Raw genomic sequence first — 16,921 nt, forward strand, 5'->3', positions numbered from 1 at the left:
CTTCAGAACCACAGTGCTTTTCCCCATCACCCTTGCGACTCATGACCTGGCTTCCCGTTTCACTAAGAAAACAAAATCAGGGGCTAGCCCCCATGACCACGTCTGCCCTCGCATCTCGCCGTGTGCCCATCAGCTCTGCCTTCTCTCCTGACGCTACAGACCAGCAGTCAGTCAACCCGATGCACCAGGCACATCTGACCCACCGCCTGTTTTTATAAATACAGTTTTACTAGGACATATCCACACCTCTTCAGCTATGTATTGTCTAAGGCTGCTTTAGTGCTATGACAGCGGATTTCGGGGTTTCAACAGAAACCTCAAATGTTTGCTATTCAAACTGTCGCCGAAGGAGTTTGCTGACCCCGTGGACAAATGCACTGTGTTCTAGCAAAGGCCAATCCCTCGTCTCCTACCTCCCATCCCCTCTCACGGCTCCTGCACTTCTACCCACTCTCATTTTTTCCTTCACTACCGGTTGTTTTCCACCAAAAATAAACGTGTGTGGATTGGCCCCTTAGAAAAACAAAACCAAGAAACCTCTCAGCTCCCATCCCCCCTGGCTATCTCCCCACCCTCCCCTCCTGTGGGCAGCTAACCACCTCCAACAGGCCGTTTACACCGAGGGCTCTAGGTCCCCCTCCTGCGTTCTCCTGAGTCACTCCGACCAGGCTTCCCGCTTCTCCTCACTCCATGGAGACTGTCTCTCTTCTGGATCCCAGGGACCCCCTAGGCTGCTAAAGCCAAGGGCAATCTTTAGCCCTAACCTTGACCTACAAGCAGCTGGCTGGTCACTCTCCTGGCCTGGACACACCTTCTCCACTTGGCAGGATTCTAGGAAACCACATCACATAGATTGCTCCTCATCTTCTCAATCCCAAGGCTTTAGCCCTGAGATTCTTCTACCTACACTCCACTCATCACCTGAAATACCATCTACAAGATGTCTTGCATGTGGGATTTAAGAAAGCAGAATCAGGGCTTCCCTGGTGGCGCAGTGGTTAAGAATCTGCCTGCCAATGCAGGGGACACGGGTTCGAGCCCTGGTCCGGGAAGATCCCACGTGCCGCGGAGCAACTAAGCCCGCGAGCCACAACAACTGAGCCCACGTGTCACAGCTACTGAAGCGTGCGTGCTTAGAGCCCGTGTTCCGCAACAGGAGAAGCCACCGCAATGAGAAACCCATGCACCACAACGAAGAATAGCCCCCGCTCGCCGCAACTAGAGAAAGCCCGTGTGCAGCAACGAAGACCCAACGCAGCCATAAATAAATGAATTAATTTAAAAAAAAAAAAAAAGAAAGAAAGGCTCTCGATTATTTCCCCAACCGAGACTATTTAAGCCCTATAGAGACAGAATTTTCAAGTCTGGCTATTGGTGTTTCTATGTCACAGAGCATTAAACATCACAAACTGGAGAGCGTGGCCTAACCAGCCCTTCCTCTCTCTAGCCTCTCTTGGTGGTACAGCACACAATAACTAGTGTTTAGGAAAATGATGCAAAGTCATGTTTAAAAGATAAATTCTATTACATATTCCCTGATGAACAGTATGAGACAGTATAAGATTTAGAAAGATTTCTATCCAAATAGTCATTTGTTTTTAAGCTTGGCACCACTGGGGATTTTAGCCTTCCGTTATCCGTGAAAATCGCTTATTAATAATTATTTCATGAGAGTCAAAGTAGGATGGATTAACTGCTTAAAATACCCCAAGGACACAAAAAGAGAAAACTTAGTTTAATTATAGAATGCATAAACACGGAGAAAATCTAGTTCAATGTCAAGGACTGAAGGAAGTCTGAAAAAAAAAGAAAAAAGGTTGCCATCAATTCCAAAACTCACTGTCTCAAAATCATTTGGTATAATTTCAAAATTATACAGTCATTTCTATAAAGATGCAGCGCACTCGCGACCCCCCGAGAGAGGCTGGAACACGTTACCCAGGGGCACTCTGGCAGCGCTGGCATCAGGGTTGATCCAGAAGGACAGCCAGGACAGAACCACGATGAGCAGGGTTGGGGCGTAGACGCCCATCATGTAGAAGCCCACCTGCCGCCTCAGGGTGAAGATGACCTCCACGCACGTGTAGTACCCTGCCAGCAACAGACACGGGCAAGAGTGACACTCCCGCAACATCCTACCGCAAAATCACATCGTGCCCGGAAATTACAGGTCGCTCCTGCTTGAGGCAACTTCATAAAGTGAACTCCACGTAAAAAGGATGGGGGCTGGTTCTGTAAATATGTATCCTTTACGTGATCTAAGAGGACGGCATGATGAGACCTGTTTCACCCGACCTCTTGCGACTTCATTATGAGATTGACAAACAGGCACCATGTGCTGCTCTGGGATGGCCAGTCCCGGCTTTTAAGTCTTTGCTCCGAGATTTTGCAGTGACTTAAACTTCCCATTATCCTTGGGTCCTCTGGGAGCAAAAGATCTAAAGAAGCCACCGGGAGCATCAAATCAGAGCAGAGCAAGTCTAAAAAGAAACATGCCTGGATTACACGTTGTCAGTATAATTTTCAGCCACGTGGACCACTTCTTATCTGGAAGGGATGACCGTCTACCAGAACTCATACGCACATTTACGCATGAAATGTGCAGACAGTCTTGGAGGTAAACACGAGCAGGGTAAGTGAGTGTTCCCAGTCTATGCAGGTAAAAGTTTGTAAAGGCAAACATCGGACATCCCAACCAAGTCTCCCCTGGTTCCACTCCAGGACCTCAAATGTTCTGGAATCGAGGGAAAGGGCTTCACTTTCACAGGCTGAGATTAAAGCAGACGTTGCCCTTACACATCATTCTAGGACTGCCATGATGTCAAGTAGTCTCTCAAATTAATCACAAATTATGGGCAGCCTCATAATAGCCTTTGCTGACTGGAGAAAGAAAATAAGTGACACAAATAGCCTCCCAGCACTGGCATACAAGAGACGTTTCCAGATGTTTGAGATGAATTTTTAAAATGTTCAATTTAGATAAAAATGTCATTTCCCATTCAACAAAAGGAAGGGTATGCATGAATTCCAAAACGTTAAAATATCTTCAGTTGCGTTCAGCTTAAACTGTACATAATTATTTAAAAATGCTGAGACAAATGAATGGGCAGTGCATAAATAAAATAATTATGGGGGAAAAAGACAATATTACCTTTTTACTGTGTTTTAGTTTAAAAAGTTGTACTTATCTAGTTTTCCGAGTTGGGAAGAAGGTATATATTTCTGATGCTAGAATAATCTTCATATTTATTCATTAATAGTATCTAGAGCAGTAATTGCACACAAATAGGGTCTTTCAAAGAATGGCTATTCTCATCCCTTTATCAAATAGCTTAGATTAGAAATCTATCCTTTTCCCAATAACCATTGATACCTCGGAGGGATTAGAAAGATGTTAGGGCTAATCTGTAACAAAAATAAATAGTTGATTTGAACTGAAGTAAATTCTAATTATGCCAAATGTTTCCATATTATATCAAAAAAAGACAAGCATGGGCTTCCCTGGTGGCGCAGTGGTTGGGAGTCCGCATGCCGATGCAGGGGACACGGACTCCTGCCCTGGTCCGGGAAGATCCCACATGCCGCGGAGCGGCAGACAAGCAATGCAGAGTGTTGTCTTTTTTAAATTTTAAGTTCATTAAAACTAGGCAATTCATTTAAATGGTGCACAGGTTCTAAAAAGATATGAAAGGCAAAACGATGGAAAATCCCCCTCCCTTTTCAGTGCCTACCTCTTATCTCAACTTCCTGCCTGGACAAATGAGAACATATGCTTCCAACTAACAACCATGTGCAAAACTTCCAAACTATAATCTTTCCTAAGCCCATTCGCTGCAATTAAGGAGGCCCACAGCGTTGCCTACACGCGGTTCTGCAGTACCTTGCTTTCTAAGAGTGTCACTCCCTCAAGGTAACTTTACACTCACCTAGTGCCTGTGAAATGGGGAAGAACACATATGTGCTTATTACGTATCTTTAGGAGCCTAGGTTGTCACAAGGATTATAACAATTTTCTATAAAGTTGCTCACTTTCCAATGCATTTGCGCATCCCATCCACCACATTTAGATGACAGCCTAGTAACCGATTGCTTCATCTGAAGCCACCCCCCGGGGAGCTTCCCAAGCCGTGGATGCATTTAGCAGTAAAATATATGCCTGGATATCATAGTGGTTTGCTCCATAAACTTTTATGAGAAACATCCCTTGATCTTTTTTGATTTCCTGGTACTGTTACATTTATGAGGGGCAGGTGGGCAGCTAATGGGTATAAATGCTCACTGGCAAATTCAATTTACTTTCTATTTCCTGTGAGCTTTTATTTGATTATTATTCACTCAGGCTTCCAATTTAAAGATTTTTCTATACTTGTGTACCCATATATTTCTCCACCTGTGTAATTTCTACTATTATAAATAAAACCCTAATTTTTAATAAAGTTAAAGCCAAATCACCAATTCGGATAATTTTGTACAAATTAAAGAAAATATTGGCCATCATTTTATACATTGCTTTCTGTGTCTTTTCCAGTATTCTGCACTGTTAAGCATTTCATATATTTTGGATGTTCTATTTTCCTAGATACATTTCTAAGTATTATCCAAACATTAAAATGTTTTTCTTATATCCATATACTGATTCATATAAATACTGACAAAGCATGTTTACTGAAATATAGTGCCAATTATTATTATGTTAGCCATGAGTTTTTTCTTATTTTCTGTATCTAATGAGATATAAGCGACTTATTTATGATAACTCAAAAAATAAATACCACACACACACAAAAATCTATGAAAGATTTACTTATCGTAAATCTTGAGTATATCCCCAAATACTCTCTACCGCAGCACACCCTCTTATTTCCTTCTTAGGACTAAAAGAATTATATTTACTTTACTTGCTTGCCATGTAAGAATATGGATCTATAAAACAGCAGGGATCTGTCCTTTATTCACTGCTGAGTCCCCAAGTAGAGGCTTCTTTTTTGTTAAGATTGTTTTGATGTGGACCATTTTTAAAGTCTTTATTGAATTTGTTACAATATTGCTTCTGTTTTATGTTCTGTTCTTTTGGCCACGAGGCATGTGAGATCTTAGCTCCATGACCAGGGATCGAACCCGCATCTCCTTCCCTGGACCTCCAGGGAAGTCCTGAGACATTTTAAGTTCAGGGCTTAAAGGTGAAAAAATGAATAACCCCATGATTTTCAATACTATTACATGATTTTATACTACATAAAATTAGAAATAAAATTACTGGTTTTATTTTTCATCTCTAGATGAAGTTTAAAAAACTTCAGTAAACTCTATTTCAAGTTTCTCCAACAATTTAGAGACTATTCATTTTGAAATGTTAATCGTATAATCTGGATGTGGGTAACTATTTTCCAAATATAATAGCACTCACAGGATTGTTGTGAGGATTAAATGATAGAATTCCTGCAAAGTGCTTAAAGCAATGCCTGACAGATAGCAAGAACTCAAAAAGCCATGTATTAAATGTTTCTGTACATCAATCCTCCGAAAAACTTCTCTTGGCTTTCAAGTTTATTTTTTCCATTACTAGGTGAGAAATCCCTGAAAACTGTAGTCAGTCTCAATTTGCATGAGTCACAGAGAGGAGAATGACTGTGCCCAGGTTACAGCTGACACTGATTTGCCCTTGACATTCAGGAAGTCGTTGACCCTGCATCTCAGTTATTTTATGTGTTCAACAAAAGAGCTGACTCAGCATTAGCCGACCGATCACTTCCACATCTGACAATCAAGGTATCTACGATTTCTTCACTGAGTACTTTGATGGTCAAATTTTTAAGAGCTCTGTTTTTCCATTAAAAATTTTGATAATTCTTTCAGCAGTGTATTTGCTTATTTTGTCTCTTGTCCTAAAATACTATAAGCTCTACAAGCGAAGGGACTATTTATATATAAATGTTACATAATCTGTTAATTTAATTGAAGGTCAATGACAACAGATGCTTAAACTAACGTTATCTCTAAGTTGGCCCGTGTTGTATCTATTATTACAACAACGTAGATGTGCAACTATTCACTCTATCTTTTATTCTAATCAACAGGTATGTTTTAAATCATACTTTGTCCTTGATGAGGTCACGATGCAGCATTTTAGCTCAAACATCTCATCTCAGTAAATTTTCCACAATTACTCTACACGTTTTTATTTTTGCAAAGTCAACATAAATGTTGCAATAAACTTAAACTTTAATTACATCTATTCCTGAATATCTTTGTCATGATTTACTTCCTGATACAGAATTAGAATTTTGTGATAATTTATAAGTTAGACTGATTATTAGTGTGAATGTATTGGTCAAAAGTCACTCACCTTTTTATTTATATTGCTGAGGAAAATTGCACTATATTTAATATCTAGAGCCTTCAATAACCTATAACCTCCAGAGGAGACTCAAAGGTTGAATACTAACCATATTATGAAAGTATTGATCAGTGAGTACTGTATTTTCATTTCTGTAAAGCTTGACATGATTTAATGCGTGAGGTTAATTTGTTGAGCTTTCATAACTGGCCGTTCCATAACCTAGATCAAGAATATTATACGGCAAATTTTTACTCATGTCCAATTATTTCATGTGTTTACTGTTTCCTGCACAGCATAAAGATCAAACTTTTTGAAAATTAAGAAAATGGGTCAACCAACAATGAAAAACTGCCCCAAAGACAGCAGACGAATATATATGGGTTACATTGTTTATATCCATAACGTTTGGCCCTAATATGAATCCTGTCAGAGCAGAATTTCTAGGCAACATCTAAGAAAACCACTGCCTGGAGAGTTCATATAAAATAAAACGTTGAAAACCTCTTGCTATCCGGAATTACATAGAGAAAAGCAAAACTATCTAGTGATAAAATAAATTTTAACTTTAGTGGATGTCATTTTATGAAAGATTTAAATATATCAACATATAGATATAATGTTTATAAATACTGAATTTATTTTTTAACTAGTTTTCTCTGTTCTGTCCCTAGCATATTTTAATATTGAAACAAATCTTTGAAATAAGACTTAGTTTTGTTTAATTTAAAGACTATTACTTACCAGTGCCTTTGTAGTATTTTGTACAGTTACCATATTCAATATCTTCCTTTTTAATATCAAATTGAGGCAAGGCAATCTTTTCTAATTGAACAGGATCCCCCGACTGCCAGATAAATCGTAAGTCGTCAGTTGTGTAACCAACTGTAAACAAAAGGAAATAAAATATTAGTTTGAAATATAATTATGGACACTTCTTTAACATTTTAACATCCAGATATTAAACACAGAAATGGTAAAACAATAGGCCCTTTTATGAAACTTTTGTTAGAAATGTAAAGAGGTAAAATCTATGGCCACTAATAAAAATATTAGCACAAGTTACAGATAATTGGCTTAAAGAAAGAACAAGCTAAAATAATCAGCATATCACAGATGGTAAAAATCCTCGGGGGGCATGAACAGTAGTACATCTGTCTATGTCAGAATTCCGAACCGTCATCAATGAAAAAGTAGCAAATAAGTGATACCAGCTTTCTGAATGTACACGTTTACAATCATGCAATATGCTACCTGGAGATTTTTAAAGAAACTTAAGCACCAAAATGGGTTTTTTTTGAAGAATTCACTACCAACTTCCCTAGAGGAGTTGCATGGCCAGAGGAGAGCAATAAGACAGCCCCTCAAATGGACATCACTCCATCACTAGAGCCTCCTGGAACCCACATTGTGGGCTTAGGTAACCTGGCTACAACCCAAGGGCCCCATGGGCTTACAGCATGTTGTAGCCTACCGTTCAACTCTTACACGCCTATGTTTTTTAAAGCCGTACTTTAGTGTATCTAGTAATAGAATTGAAGGTATATACACATGTGGAATTATTTATAAAAGGTGCACATGGACACACAGGCACACGTACATACAATACACACACAGACGTGTACCTACATACACTTATATCTGCAGAATCTCACATGATAGTTAGAAAGCAAAAAATATTGTTCAAATTTAGGATCCAGCTTCAGTAAATTAAACAACAACAAGAAGTAACCACTAAGTGACTTTAAAGCACGTCATCAAGCAATCACCTACATTTTATAAGGTGTAGGAACAGGTCACAGTATATGGGTATTCAGGCTGAAGAGTCCTTCCATTAGTGTTAGTTTTTCAAGTTTTATTTCCTACTTTGATTTTCACATGACAAGCTTCATAGCAAATTAATTAATAAATATATTTTAGAGATAAGCATTTCAATGACTACACCTGGTACCTCTTTTAGAAACTGAAAAATACATGATTCTAGAAATATAGAAAATCTGAAATCCAACTTTGTAAAAGATTTTTTTTTATAGATCCATAGAAAATGAATGCTTGGTAGGATTTAGATAATATTTTTCAATGTTTTCCAAATTTTCTGCTCTGAAAAATGTGGTTTTAGCATTAGAAGAGTTATTAGGACATCATTTTCTCCTTTACCTTGTCTATATTACTAACTCAAATGCAGGTGGCAATTGGAATAAGTTAGAAGGGTACACACCTACACCTACGGCAACTCAACTGAAATCAACTGGTAACAAAAGAATTCATCTATCTTAGTATACAAATTAATACAGTAAAAGGAAAACTATAATTTCCCTAAATAACTTATTCTAACGTCTATTTGGAATCAAAAGCATTAGTTTCACCGTTATTATCTAAGATATTAGTAGCATGTATTGCCTAGAAATTTTAAGCATTTTTATCCCTATGGTGACTTAGGGTCTCATTTACATACAGCTCTCAAGTTGCATCTTGCAACGTTGTGTATCCATGGGAAACAAGGTCAAGTCCAAAGGGCACGAAAGAGTAATAGATAGCCTGAAAGCAGAAACAGACGTCTTAGAAGTTGTTTAACACATGTCTCCGTGATACACTGATTTTTAAAGGAAAATATGAATCTACAAATATTAGAGAGAAAAGAGTACCTCATGCTGACGAGGACATCTCCATCCCGAAAAATAAAGAGGAGAATATTTTCCTGGGTTACATCATGAAAATTGGCACTTTTTTCATTTGCAAAAAATAAATCAGGTTTCCACAGACACTTGTACATCGTGGGGTCCACCGTCAGGGCATCTGAGCCCCGGAAATCGCTAGGCAGCTTCAGTCTGGGGTCGTTCCACTTCTGTCTCAGGAAGATGTTGACTCTATAATCCTGGGAAAATTACGTGTGCGTGTGTTTACTGCCATTTTTAAGAATGCATTCAGCACCAGAATAAAAAGGGTTCAATCGTTAGCAGCACAAATACGTTTGCTCTTCCAACATTAACAAGGATCACAATAGCTGGGTATAAAAAGCCCCTCGTGTCTTTCTAAGACTCTCTACAGACATCCTCTTAGCGCTTGCGAGTTCAAACGTCGTCATAGAACTTTACCAATAATTGCTTTACTGTAATACAAACACCAATTATACCAGGGGGTTAGTGGGTATTGTCAAAAAAGCACAGGAACTGCTAAATACTGCCATTATTCTTTCCCCAAAAGTAGGATACATTTTCATTAAAAATAGATAAGAAGCCAAGAAAAAATATTTCACTTGTATCTTACTAAGTAGCAAACTACAGAAATAATTTATATGTATATAAAGCTACAAGGGGGTTCGGGAGGGAAGGATTGGGAGTTTGGGGTGTGCAGATGGAAGCTGTTTATCCATAGGATGGATAAACAACAAGGTCCTACTGCAGAGCACAGGGAACTACATTCAGTAGCCTGGGATAAACCACCGTGTAAAAGAATTTTTAAAAGAGTGTGTATCTAAGTGTAACTAAATCACTTTGCTGTACAGCAGAAACTAACACAACACTGTAAATCAACTGTACATCAATAAAAATAAAATAAAACTCCATATATGTTTAAAACACATACTTTAGATATACACTTGAGGAAGAAAAGGAAAAATGATCCTTGCCTACTCATACATGTAAATGGTTATACAGAGGTAGTCAAATAACATTTGGATTTTGCCAGATGAGCGTACATGCAACATGTGTAAATGTTATATTCAACTCCAGTAGGAAAAGGTTTTGAAATCCACGAAACAGCTGATTCTTTTTCTTCAGTTTTTTGCCTATCTCCAAAGTTTTAATTGTAAAACTTTGTAGAAGTTGGATTATATCAAGACATGTATATTCTAAGAATAGATGAACCTGGAAACATTGTTTAATACCTTAATACCTTTTATATTTGCCAGTGAAATGAGGTTCTGCCACACATTGGGTTACTGGGGTACATACAGTCCAAAGCAGCACGGTGGCATGATGCTCAGGCTTTTTTATTTTAATTTTATATGCTGAACTCAGAATATGCACCAAAGTGCTCAAGGCATAAATGACATTGGGCTTCAGCACCCTTATTTTCAACCATTCAAAATTCACAAAATACTATTATCCATGGCCTTTTGACATGATCAAAATGAATCAGAGCATAAACTTCAAATCAAAATCCAAATATTTAAATAGGAAGAGATGATAGATTTTCTTTCTTTAAATAATAAGACCTAACATATTTATATGAAACATAAATGCGCACATTTTATTTATGTATAAAATATAAAATAAGCAATGCGCAGTGACTAGGAAAATTTGAGGAATTCACTGTCTCTCTCCTACGATGTTCAGATTCCATAATAGTAATCAGAGGAGGGTAAGGCACATATTGATAATAGATATTTCCTGAACTACAGACAGTGAAGTAAGATTTAACTTACCTACATCTAACAGCTAAACTTGATGTTTATAAAAACTGCAACACATACAACACATTGTAAATCAACTATACTTCAATTAAATACATGTTTAATAAATAAATAAACTTCAACACATAATATAAATTGGTTGTTAAAAATCATACGCAGATGGTCTTGAAGTGCAAAAGTCAAATAAATTAAGAATTATGTAAGCTGGCACTGAACATATCTGTACCACTGGCAGGGAAAACAAAAATAACATTTTCCTAATCAAACGAACATGGAATCAAGGAGGACGTGAAGGAGACCTAGGACCCTGGAAGATGAAGACCTGCACTACACAGCTCCATTAACTTTTTGTCAAATAGACACATATCTTACAATTCATAATGGGACTTAAGTGGTTACCTCATATCTGATTGTGACAGCTAAAGAAATTAGCTCAAAACATGTCCAGGACATAGGCCTATCAGCTGGTAAGCCTTCCAGTGGCCACAATGCTGCTTCCTGACCAAAGTTTTTCTCATCCCAGAAAAACATGCATGGCCCCCAGCTTAAGAAGAAATACACCACAGATCTGATCATTTTCAAATAAAATTCCTAGTATGCTAGCTTCGCGAAAGCACATGGTTGATGTACACTTGCCATTACTTTGCGCACTTAACAGTATCCAATTCCAAATTATTTGCTAAAAAGCTTTCCTGTAATGATCGGCCAAAATGACTGGTATTCTAAAATTATATACAGTCAAAGCTGTTCTATTACCCTCGTATAACTACTGTTTCTTATCCAGGTAAATCATCAAACACTACATCTTTAAGCTGTGGTATTTGAAATACGCATTCACGGTATTATGATAAAATACTGTGTCCTAAGGGTCAGATGAGGTTGCCGATGTATCTTTCATAAGCTTATTATTAAAGCTATGGTCCCTTATTTTGGTCAATAACCATGACATGAAAATACTGAAGATGAATTTTTCTTTAATTTTTCATTTGCTTATCCAAATATAACTATAATACCTTTGTAGAGGTATTTACTACGTGCTAGCCATATTTGGCCTAAGTGCCTTACAAAAATATGACTATTTTTGGAAGTTTATACTGTGCAAATGGTCTCTTGGTGCTCATAAATGCTTCCTGTTACTGGGAAGTACCAGGTAAGCTTATTGTCGTGTTTCCTTTCTGTCTGGCAGCTAGGGAACTGAAAGCTAAACCCTGCAGCTAATTGAATTCATGTATAGCTCACATCCTGGTATGACTGTCATGGTATGGCTCTTACACATTTAGTACTGTTTCAATTCCTTCACTGTATTTTTGTTATTATTATACACTGTAAATCCTCTCCAGAAACAGGGGGCTGGATAAAAAAATAAATAAGTTGAGACACTGCCAGATACTGACAAGACTCTTTCGGTATCAAATTATTTGGGCGCAACTCCCAAGCAACCTTACCAGTGTGGCTTCTAAAACTGGATGCTTTGTTTTAGCCTAATATTAGGTTTTATTACTTTGAAGAGGGTGAGAAATATGTGTAGAGATAGAAATATTAAGATCTCATTGGTATTCTTTATCTAGACCCAAGCAACTACATTTTGCTTCTTAGTAATTAATTTCTAAAGACATTATATCACTATTTTTTTAATATCAGAAAGATATCTGACAGGAATTAAAGCAACGCTAACCTTTAACTTCAGCATATTTTGCATAATTAAAAAAGAAGCCATCTTACAATGTTTGGGGTGGAACTTCAGGAATTAAGCCTGCATTATGTCGAGTTCCCCTCGATATCTCCACACAGGCACACATTCTTTTGGGAGCACTGTTCTACTTCCCACCTATCTCCAAAATGGAATGGTTAACTCATCTAAAACTGTATCGCAAAATTATGTTTCTTTTAAAATTTTTATAGCAATTGCAATAGTGTTTTTCCATGTGAAGTCCATTTTTCTAAATTCTTCTTGAAGTCTAAATCAATGTTTCCACACCATCCCAGAATATATTCATGTCATTTATCATTTATTAAGTTCAAAGCATTTTAATCAGCTGAAAGCTGATGAAAGCCCTAGATAGTATCAGAGACCTTGACAAAATAAACTGTCTGTGTGAAAAATTACAAAATTACAAATGATACAAGAATGTTTTCATCTACAGTCAGCCCTCTTTTTATTCTATATGTCTGAGACAGGCTGGGACCTGGGACCTGGGACCCTTTGCTGCAGGGCTTGCACCTGGACACACGTTTCCTGCAGTCATAAAGAAACTATAAGGGACTAAAAATAACTGACAACAGCAAATGGAAATGAGGGTGTGGAGCAGTAGGAACTCTCACTGCTGCTGGGAATCAAAATATGACAGCTACTTTGGGAGACAGTTTGTCAGTTTCTTACAAAACTAAACATACTCGTATCATATTGCACTCCTTGGTAAGTACTCAAAAAAGTTGAAAACTATGTCTACACAAAAACCTGCAAATAGGTATTTATTGTAGCTTTAGTTATAACTGCCAGAACTTGGAAGCAACCAAGATGTCCTCCAGTGGGTGACGGATTAATAAACTGTGCTCCATCACGCAGTGGAATATTATTCGACACTAAAAGGAAATGAGCCGTCAAGCCGTGAAAAGACATAAAGGAGCCTTAAATGTATGTGACTAAGTGAGAGAAGCCAATCTGAAAGGGCTGCATACTGTATGATTCCAACTATAATGGCATTCTGGAAAAGGCAAAACTAAGGAGCCAGTAAAAAGATCAGTGGTTGCCAGGGGTTAGGGAGAGAGAAGAATGAACAGGCAGAAGACAGTGGTTTTCCAGGGCAGTGAAATTCTTCTGTTTGATACCATAATGGTGGACACATGTCATCATATGTTTGTCAAAGCCCATCAAATGGACAAGGCCAAGAGCAAACCCTAAGCTAAACGCTGGATTTTAGGTGATGATGTGTCCATGTAGAGTCATCGATTGCAACCAAAGGACCCCTTTGGGGGAGTAAATCCACAGTGGAGAAGACTGCACGTCCAGGGGTAAGGGGCCGACAGGAACTCTCTACGCTTTCTGCTCATTTTTGCTGCGAACCTAAAACTATTCTAAAAAATAAAGTCTACTTAAAAAAAGGAAACGCAAAAAATTATGTCAACAAAAGGAAAGCGAATAAATAAAAGCTTAGCCAAAATTTGGAGACAGGCAAGAAGATGGCCCTTTCAATATCACACTAAATGCTATCTAACAAGCCCACCTAAGGGCTGTCTGAGTCTCTAGGAAAATGTAACTTTGTTTGACTTGCCATTTTCTACAGATTAGGGCCCAGACTCTGTACAATTATGTCATTTCAAGAAGATTACTAAATTACAAATGATTTCTGTCAGGTAGGACAGACACTCCCAAAGGTATGCCTTTATTGCCCTGTAGAACATTAACAAGTATATCTAATTTAGCAACCTAATTGCAGCATTCTTTCTCTCCAGTCTCCTGAATTCTCCACTGAATCAGCTTTACTATCTGGCTGGTCCCCTCATTAATGAGTTAAATAAATCACTGACATGTCCTTACAATATTCATGTTTTTAACTTTTTAAAAATTGTGCTTTGTTCTCAAAACGTTAAGTATAGAATTACCATATGATCCAGCAATTCCACTCCTAGGTACATGCCCAGAAGAATTAAAAGCAAGAGACTACAACTGATATTTGTACACCCTTTTCCATAGCAGCATTATTCACAATAATCAAAAGGTGGAAACAATCCAAGTGCCCATCAACTGATGAACAGATAGACAAGCGTGGTACATACATGTACACACACCGTGGAATATTATTCAGCCATAAAACGGAATGACATTCTGATACATATTACAACATGAATGAACCTTGAAAACACTACCCCAAAAAATCAAGACTAAGAAAGAGTTTGTCCAATATTCCTACCTAGAGAAGGAATGCAGGGGAAAAAATAACCCTAGGGAGGGTAAGCATTTAAAGGGCTGGCTTTCTCAGAAGTCTGAGAAAAAGAAGAAAGCCCTGAGAATGTGATTTCACCAAACCAGAGTCAAAAGCTTCAAGATGGTCCACAGCAATGAATGCCACCAGAGGTCAAGTACAGTCGAACTGAATACTTTCAGCAAATGAGGGAGACACTGATGATTTCAGCAAAACACTGTGGCACATAAAAGCAAGATGACAGAGAGTTAGGACGTGAGCAACGTTGCCTATCTAGAAGATGAAGATAATAATGATACACCCACAACACAGGCTTTTTACCAGCAATAAATGAGAAAACATATGTAAAGTACACAAAGTTCATCTGGCTATATTAAGCACTAAGCAAGTATCGATATTTTGTCTCATTATGGATAGTATATATCCTTAATGTTGTTATTCTTTTATAATGTTGGTAATAGAGGTGAATAGGCTTTTTGCCTCAAAAAAAAAAAAAAAAAACAAGCCTATACCGTAATTCATTGGGTTTGCTCTGTACTGTGATCGACCTACGATTATTCTAAACGGTAATCCATTTCTAGGTCACAAATCTTGAAACTGCTTTGAGCATCTCCTGAAATGAACTCTTCTTGCTCTCAGCTGCACTGATGTAAGCTCAATATACCATAAGCTTTGAGTCTCTACTGTAATCCTTTTTCAAATTTTATTTCTGAGTAGAACTCCAGAGTTGTATTACAATGAGTATCACTGAAAAACTGGAAATCAGTTACTTCATTGTATCATTCTTGGTCATTATGTCTTATTAGCTCATTAGGAAAGTGCTTCCAAGATGCTTTTCTATTAGTTATGTAGCTACGTAGTATTATATTCAATACAAGTTGCAGCACGCTGATGCGTCTTTTAAGAGTGTTTAAAAATTCCACAATTTAAATTAATAGCTTTGGCTTAATATTCATTAAAAGATAAAAGATTATTAATTAGTATGCTTTGGTTCATGCTTTATGGGCATTTCTAAATAATTGCTACTTATTGGCATTTCAAAGCCTCTGTATCTAGATAACTAACTTAGAAACCTATTTATTTTCATTTTCATTTATTCAATCACTATACTTATAGCTCTATCATTTATTTTGCAATAAACAACTTCCCATCAGAAACAGACCTCTTTTATCACTGGGAAATTACTTAATTGTTTTGAAAGAACTTGGTGACAAATACTGTCATTATTCATTCCAAATAGCACACTAATAGTCATGATCTGGAAAATGGATGTTCTCCAAGATTTTCAGTACCAATTAACACCCAAATTACACTACTTATTCAAGGCAATAAAACATTTCACAAGAAGGCATTAAAAATGGTTAGTTTCATTAATGATATTTTAATATTAAGAACTGTTCATCTATGTTCTGTTTTGTTGTTAGGATACCTCTTCTGGTTACTTGTAATTTTTACCTAACTCTCACATACGTGATGTTTCCTCATTTGATTTCTTTACATTACGATAAAAAAAAATGGCGTTCAAGGAAATAAAGAAAATCAACTCTCATAGCATCCGGCAGCATCATAATTAAAGTTCTGTCAACAGAGCTGTTATAAAGTCTGGTGTGAAAGGGATTTAAATTTGGTCATTAGTGAGGTTAGAAATTTCATGTAAGAACTGCAAGCTACCAAAATGTCAGTAAAAATTCTTAGGTTATGCTTATGCTTTATCTATTTTTCTCAATATGTGATTTTTAAGTTTTTAGTTAAATACTGTTTAATCACACCCTACGAATATTTAAATTTTTCTAGACCTATGTCAACATTCCACTTTTATTAGGGGTGCCTGCTAGGTGATACAATGCGACCGCCCTAAACTATAAACTACGTGAGTTGCGGTCTGCTGGACTGGATATCTAGCAAGCGCCCAATATATTTCTGTTAAAGACAGAAGGGAAGAAATAATTTCTATGACATTTTGACAGGTTAGGATATTTGGATAGCACTGTTTACACCATTAATTTGATTTTTCTGTACCAGCTGATAATGACAAATTTTGGAAGGAGAAGATAAAACTGGGACATTTCTCATCCTTCCTTCTTGTCTGAGACAGTTGACCCTCGTACAGCGCAGGGTTAGTAGTGCCGACACCTTATTCAGTCAAAAGTCCGCGTGTAACTTCATTGTGTGCCCTTCTGTATCCATGGATTCAACCAACTGCTGTAGGTCGTGTAATACTGTAGGACGTACATGGCCCTATAGTGA

At 37.5% G+C, this 16,921-nt stretch overlaps 1 protein-coding gene across 8 annotated transcripts in view; it reads right to left on the reverse strand.

Moving 5' to 3' along the window:
• Positions 1 to 16,921, reverse strand: part of GLRB (glycine receptor beta) — a 68,529-nt gene that overhangs the window by 13,806 nt on the left and 37,802 nt on the right. For 7 of the 8 annotated variants that reach the window (XM_079920233.1, XM_079920231.1, XM_079920235.1 and 4 more), the window contains 4 exons: positions 8,983 to 9,212; positions 8,793 to 8,875; positions 7,082 to 7,222; positions 1,939 to 2,091 (listed from right to left, as the gene is read on the reverse strand). In XM_079920233.1, coding sequence (XP_079776359.1) covers positions 1,939 to 2,091; positions 7,082 to 7,222; positions 8,793 to 8,875; positions 8,983 to 9,212 — 607 coding nt within the window. Of the gene's footprint in view, positions 1 to 1,066; positions 1,797 to 1,938; positions 2,092 to 7,081; positions 7,223 to 8,792; positions 8,876 to 8,982; positions 9,213 to 16,921 lie in introns of those variants that run through there. The other variant, XM_079920238.1, reaches the window with a different exon arrangement.

The sequence above is a fragment of the Stenella coeruleoalba genome, assembly GCF_951394435.1.
Source record: "Stenella coeruleoalba genome assembly, chromosome: 4".
In the NCBI taxonomy this organism is placed as follows: Eukaryota; Metazoa; Chordata; class Mammalia; order Artiodactyla; family Delphinidae; genus Stenella; species Stenella coeruleoalba.